General features: G+C 42.3%; 1 protein-coding gene across 1 annotated transcript in view; it reads left to right on the top strand.

Annotated features, from left to right (window-relative positions):
- Positions 1-3,649: 3,649 nt before the first annotated feature.
- The window catches only part of slc34a1b (solute carrier family 34 member 1b), a 13,913-nt gene continuing 10,280 nt past the window's right edge, over positions 3,650-7,282 (top strand). The window contains 4 exon segments of the mRNA XM_005719951.1: positions 3,650-3,710; positions 3,785-3,970; positions 4,326-4,472; positions 4,752-4,895. Coding sequence (XP_005720008.1) covers positions 3,650-3,710; positions 3,785-3,970; positions 4,326-4,472; positions 4,752-4,895 — 538 coding nt within the window.

Raw genomic sequence — 7,282 nt, 5'->3', positions numbered from 1 at the left:
CACCCTACCGCTGAAACAACATGTATGTGAACAGAAGGACACCTGTGATGATATTGTTTCATTGTACTGTGAGTGGTGTATACATGCCACCTGAATGTGTAGTAACAATAAAGTGATGTTGCTGAGTGAATCTGTGTTTACTAACCTCCACTAAGCCAGCTGCCAAATAATAAGGCTGTCGGAAACAATACAGATAGATGATGGTGTGCAGCAGAGGATGAAAGAAGCACTGCTTAAAATCGAAATCTTTATGAAATCACCCAATAATATGTAAGATTATCCCATCGATGCATTCAATGGCAGTCTCAGTGTATTTTTAAATAAAAATAAATAAAGGTGCTGATGTTTAAGGATGGAAGAGCTGCTTCATCACACATAAATATATGTATCATTAGTTTCAAATGTTCTTTTCACCCTGCAACGTCTCCTGCAGTTTTTTTTTTTTTTTACAAACTTGCAAGGTCCGAAGCCCAATTTGAAATCTGGCAACCTTCTGCCACCCACGCAATCCTTTAATCATAACTCTGATTACTGCATGAAACTACGATGGAGTGTTTTCTTCTCGGTGATTTATTTTGATTTGCTTGTTGAAGTTCTGTTGATTGATTTGCTCGTTAAAGCCGATTCTCTCTTATGAGCTTTACGTCTGCCACCTACGATAAGAAGTCATTTAAATTTCATGGGTTCCTCTCGCCCTATGACAGCTGGAATAGGCTCCAGCGCCCCCCGTGACCCTGAAAAGGATAAGCGAAAGCGAATGGATGGATGGGTTTTATTTTAATAGTTGTGATTGCTTTTTGTTTTTAATTGTAAAATGCACCTTCTTGGCCAGCAAGCCTGCAGGCCTAACTTCAGCACCCACTAGGGGGCTGCAGCAACCACTTTGGGAATCGCATAATCTGAAACGGAGGCCGTACATGTGGCAGGATTGACGCTTATTCCTAAACCAGCAGTTTATGTGCTCAAATCATGAAATCAAGTTGATTATTTGAGTCTGATTGTTTCAGTTCTGTGAATGTGAAGCTCCAGTTAAGATTTTAGCTCTTGTGTTAACAACAGACATGAAAAACACACAGATCTATATAAAATATCAGAGTGCTTTTTCTTTTTCTCAAAGCGTCATTACTCCCTTCGTGTAGATGACAACAGTGATCAAAGTAAAAGAGATTAGTATTAATCTGAATGACTTGTGCTGATTAGTGTCACCTAGCCAGTCAAAACAAGAACAGAGTCTTTAGAATAAGACACACACCTGTGTAGAGATAATTAACTGACGTTTTGTTCATAGTGTTATGGGCCCCTTTGTTAAAAACCCAGAGGCTTTGCTTTATTTATTTTTTAATATTAGATAAACCAAGCAGGACGCCTTGCGTGGCAGAATTTAGCCCCCGTCTGGTTCGGCATGCTGTGCAGTAGCAGCAGCCACTCTGTGACTCGCACATCTGGAGATGGGATTAACTGCAACGTGGAGTGTTTTTTAACCAAAGAGCTCTAGAGCCGCTCAGTGTGTGTTTACGTGATTACACGTGTGTGTGCGCGCGCACGCGCGTCCATGTGCGCTGGTACATCTGTGCTTCGTTTTTTTTCTCTCTCTCTGTATAATTCTACTCCAAATCTCAAGGATTTCTCCTCCAGTTGCCACCTACAGCAGCAAACCCAGCTCCCTGAAAAACAACAAGGCTGTTATTTCTCTCAGGCTCCCAGATCTCATAACAGATTGGAAAGCAACAACTTAGTCTAAAGGGTTTATTAAGTTCATAGATGCAAGTCTGGCGTCAGCAGGCTTGGGAGATTTGGTTGAGAGCACTGCTGATATGACAGAACCGCGGCTGCACTAATCATTAACAATTACCCCCACAACAACACAGGCGGGCGCTGCGTGTGGATAGTGGTGCATGCGTGTCAAGAGGCTCTCAGAAAATCTCCTTGATAGTCTATTTCCAATCAAAACAGGCTTGATGCTGAGTGCTGGCAAAGTACCTAAGTACCTGAACATTCTGTACAAGTCAAACAGATTACGCTTTGCGTGTCTGAAATACTTCCACTGACTTATCTCGTGGAAGAAGTGATCATTTAATACCCCGGCTTTAATCTTTGCCAAGACTACGAAACGTGATGGAAACAGCCGCATGAGAATGTGAGCGGACTTAAGAAAACAGGAGCAATCTCCCAGGTTTATCTAAAACACGCCACTAGATGTCAGGTTTCTCCTGCACTGCTACCTAAAAACCTCAAGTGAGAAGGGTTGATAAATCACATCAAACAGGCCACTTCATCTTGCAATCTTTATCTGGGGCCCAAATCAGGTGAAAATAGCTGGCTGAACAAACATCATTTATTACCTAATACACAACAGGCATTTAAGACCTATGCATCATTAACTTAAGACATTGTGTAACTGATTAACAATGCTGTCTCTGATGAGAGAGCAAGTTAATAACTGAGAGATCACGTAGATGTTTCCCCCCTGATACCTCCACACTCGGTCTATTTAAAGATGTTTTAGTCTTCAGTTTGATACCTTCCTTTAGCGGGGTCATGAGCAACACCTAAGCCTTTGAACAAGGTAAGAGGCAACACTATTTTACTATATACACTTTTTTTTTTTAAATTCCAGCTTTTATTTCGATGTCTCATACATACTTTTAGAAAATCTTGCCAAGTAAGCTGACTCATACTGACAACATTGGCTAAATGCTTGAGAAAAGCCTGCATTTTTCTACAAAGCAAAACAAAATTGCAGCAACACTAATCGAGAAATTATCCATGTGAGTCACAGAGACAGCCTTAAACACAAACTTGCACGTAACGGCACAAGAGCTGAGACGGGAACGGTGGCAGACTGACAAACAGACGAGCGGGGCAGTTAGATTAGAGGATAACATTCAGTACACACGCTCACAAAATCAGCTCAGATACATTCAGAGTTTATCCTGCTGCAGTGGGCTGTTTCTCCCACATACAGACAGATGTACATATGTTAACGCAGGCCTCCGCGCGCATCTGAAACCTGCAGCAGGATGACACGCGCGGTAAGGATGATGCAGTGACTGTAATTACTGTAATTTCGGCTGCTGTAATTACTTCCATCCTCTTTGCTTTTAAGAGACATTAGTACTCCCTCCTCCACTGGAGTCCCCGAAGTGGAAGACAGAAAAAAAAGAAGGGTGGGATGGGGGTGGGGGTTTGGGGTGGGGGTGGGGTGGGGTGGGGGGATCTCTTCAAATCAAGAGCATGAAACCCTTTGAAGGACTTGCTCTATAGATGCTGGAGAGTCCCTTGAAGAGCTGGCTCGCAGCTGTAGGAAGTGGAAGACAGGATAAGCTACACGGATCCTAACGTGTTCTTCATGATCTGATGAGGTTGTTTAGTTGTTTGGGAGGTGAGACGCCTGACCTCACATCATGGATAGCTGCCAATTACATAACCACGTGGGCTGCCTTCGCTCTCTTCTAATTGCTTGTCTGTTGATCCCTGTACCTCTGTGAGAGATGGGCTCATATACACACTTGTTGGTCTCTGTTGGCTTCTTTTTCTTACTGCTGCAGGTGGCTGATAAATACATCCACTATCAGATCTGTTCCCTCCACGGTGGTGACATCCTGCGAATTTAATTGCTTGCATATCTCCACACAGCACTCACAGCGCCATGTCCTCTCGATCTATAACCATAGTGTCCTCTGGACGGAGCACGGAGCTCGGCTTCAGTGGTAACTCATTAGTTTAAATTCCCACCATTCTTGATTTATGTCTTTGAATTGCCTGACTCCTCTTCTGCTACCAGGGGTGAGAATACACTCGGCTCAGCTCCCCTCACATCCCAAACTCCCACTGGCGGAGGAGGACAGGGAGTCTGGCATCGGCTCCACCCTTGACCTCACTGGCAGCTTTGAGGGCTGTAACCAACATACCAATCACCACTCCGACAAACCCTCACTGATGGAGGCAGGCACATTCCCCGGGGAGAAAGGTACAAGAGAGGCATAAAGAGGAGAGTGACACATACATCTCCCACGCTGGCAGCAGGTTTAACCTCTTTGAGGCGGTAAATTACAACAGCAGGAGCAAGCCACAGGCTCATTAGATAAGGACATGCTCAGGAGACACACAGTGCCAGTGGGATCATGTGGCCTCTCACTCAGCAGTGTTTGGCTGCATATGGGTTATGAATGTACTTTGTCAGATGGCTTCTAGCTCTACATGTGAGAGGACACAGCTATCAGAGAGTCGAGCAGTGGCCAAAAACATGCTGCCGTTTTGTTTCATCAGATAAAATCCCTTAAAAAAAGATTTCAGTCTAACCGTCTCTTTGCTGTTTTCTCCAGACAGATCTCCTCAGACCTCAGCAGCGAGTCCAAACAAGATCAAGAAGGTCCTTATCAATCTATCCAAGATCCCTCTCCTCTTCCTCCTCCTCTTCCTCTTTGTTTGCTCCTTGGATACTCTGAGCTCTGCCTTCCAGTTAGCAGGGGGTAAGCGCTCTGACCCTCACTGCCCCATCAGCAGGTTCATAGTGACTCAGTCTGTTGATGTTTGACAAATAAGTGAGTCACCGAGCACCAGTTCACACCATCCTACTGGGCCCTGCTGCTGTATAATTTACTGCCGAGTTTGATCTGTGACCTTCTTGAAATTGGGGAAACAAACAGTTTGATTTTTGTTTAACATTGCTCTTGGCAACCTTGTGATTCCTAAGACTGGTATTTTTTTATGTGTGTGTTTCTGTGTATGTGGGCGGCATATCTAACCAGGTAAAGTGGCAGGGGACATTTTCCAGGACAATGCAGTGCTGTCTAACCCCGTGGCAGGGCTCGTGGTGGGGATCTTGGTTACTGTGCTGGTTCAGAGCTCATCAACCTCCACCTCCATTGTAGTCAGTCTGGTGGCCTCCGGACGTGAGTAGGCACATAAACGCATGTGCAAATGTGTGAGTGCCAGAATTCAGGTGTGTGTGCATGTGTGTTTATTGTACTGTCTGCACAGTAGGCTTATGTCTCTGCAGGTTATTATTTTGCATATATAGATAAGTTAATAGACAGAAAACAAAATCCATTACCGTAGCAATAAAACCAGAGAAAATAACACCCCCATGGCGCCTTATTGGCAGCAAAATCAATTTGCAGTCTATAGTTCAAATCGAAATTTTCTGCCTCAAAGTCCTATAACAACCCGTATTCCCTGTGGAGGGTTGAATCCATTATGATCAGTTTGTTATTTGGCATTAAGGATCAAATTAGCAAATAAAGTTTGGGTTACATTAACAAACTATACCAGAGGATTGTTCTTCAGAGAACAGGAAGATTTGCTTGCACACATTTCTCCACTAACTAAACTAGCAGATGAACAGCTAAGAGTGATGTTTCCTGTCATCTAGCATCTAAACAACCCCTTGAAAAATATTAAAACGAGCATTGTGCTAACTTTTCGCTCCATAACTCACATTCACGGGTTTATTAATCTCCTGAAAGTTCTAGGAAAGTCTATTGTAAATGATTTATTTGTTGCGTGCAACTTTTGGCTGCAGATTAATGCACCGTTGTTGCTTTTATTTTATTTTATTTTTAGCTTTCCACTATTTGGATGTTTATGTCAGTTTTCAAACTTGTATAATGAAAGAATGATTAATGTATAGTACTGTACACAAGTCTTGAGTTGCCCCTCATTTCATTACATTTTGATTCCAAAGATCTACATGTGGTCTTGAGCAATAGTTCTCCAGGCTTTCTGAAGGTCTCTCAAAGCATTTCATTGACTTTTCACTTACTTTCAGGTCAGTCCCCATACCTGACTGTTCTCAAAAGGACGTTTTTTTGAACCACTGAACACTGACCTATGAATCATTCAAGTTTAAAAAACACCACCTAACTGAAGGGGTGAACCAGTGTTATGTCTACGCAAATAGAAAGAAACAAATTGCACTTTGTTACAGACTGTCGCAAAAACATTTGTTCTTTTCATTTTTGAATCCACAAAAAACAAAAAATGCTAAAGATAATACAGCTGGACAGGATAAAATAGTAGTTTTCTGCCAACAAAGTAGTTTCCAAAGAGCTGTTAGCTGAAAACTCAGTGTGTCCTTAAAAATTGGGTAACCTGGACACGTGAAGGACAAAAGAAGAAGGCAGACCTAAAAAAACAACAACCCTATATACAGCAGACAAACAGTATCTGAAAATCATGGCCTTAAGAAATAGGAATGTAATCAATCAAAGATCTGACACAGGACCCGAGAGATGCATCTGGCCCTTCACCTGATCCAGCTACTGTTCAATGATGCCTCATCAGTAATGGTCTCAGTGGAAGGGTGGCTGTCAAGAAGCCATTTCAGAAGAAAGGAAAACAAACAGAAAAGGCTGAGGTATGCAAGATTACACAAGAACTGGACTAAAAATGAGTGGCAACAGCTCGTACAGAGTGATTAATCCAAATTTGACATTTTTGGTTCAAATCATCATCATTATATCCAGATGAGGTCATGAGAGAAGCACAAAGAGATTAAAACACAGTAAATGCTATGTGATGGTTTGGGGCTGCTGGAGATCTTTTTTAAAACTGATGCAATAATAAACCAAGTATTGTTGATTTTGATCCAGCTCAACATTATTGAAGCAGTCTGAGAACATCATGACAGACCAACATCCAAAGAAGAGCTTTAAATGTCCTGCAAGAGCCCAGAGAACTATTCCTGAGGACTGCTTAAAGAAAGAAACTCTGTTTTTGCCTTATATGTGTATATTTGCATGTTTCAATTAAACACTGCACCCATTTTCTATTTTCCTTGCAAAATATAAATAAATGAGAGGTGGCTCAAGACGCTAACTGAGACCCATTTCGAGATTCCAGTACTGCAGTTGCAATTTGTAAAAATGATGTAAAATAAGTGTAGTCTGACAGGGTGAAGCAAGATTAGAGGGGCAATCAAATCCAACCTTTCTTACTCTGGGTAATGTCTCATCATCTCAGTCAGCCTTGTGTAAGACCATTATGTGGTAAGGTTACAAGAAAATGTTCAGGCTTCTGCATGTAGGTCTTCCACTTTTGCTCTGGGTAGTTAAAGTGAATTACATCAGTATGCAGGAGTTGCTGCTCTGCTTCCAAAGATTTGTTTTAAATAAGAGAGCCATGAGGATGATTAGAGGTAATTATTGGAGACTGAAAGATATGGAAAGGCATAAATGTTTGTCTTCCTGACGTCTGCCCTCTGGGTCATCGCCATTAAAGGCGTATTCAAAAATAACCCATCTCCAAAGCCGTGTCACTTAGCCTAGAATTACAATCACCT

The sequence above is a fragment of the Pundamilia nyererei genome, unplaced genomic scaffold (genome assembly GCF_000239375.1).
Source record: "Pundamilia nyererei isolate P.nyererei 1_Seehausen unplaced genomic scaffold, PunNye1.0 scaffold00001, whole genome shotgun sequence".
NCBI classification, from domain to species: Eukaryota; Metazoa; Chordata; class Actinopteri; order Cichliformes; family Cichlidae; genus Pundamilia; species Pundamilia nyererei.
Note: the sequence above shows the minus strand (reverse complement) of the source record. Positions and strands in the feature narration are given on the sequence as shown.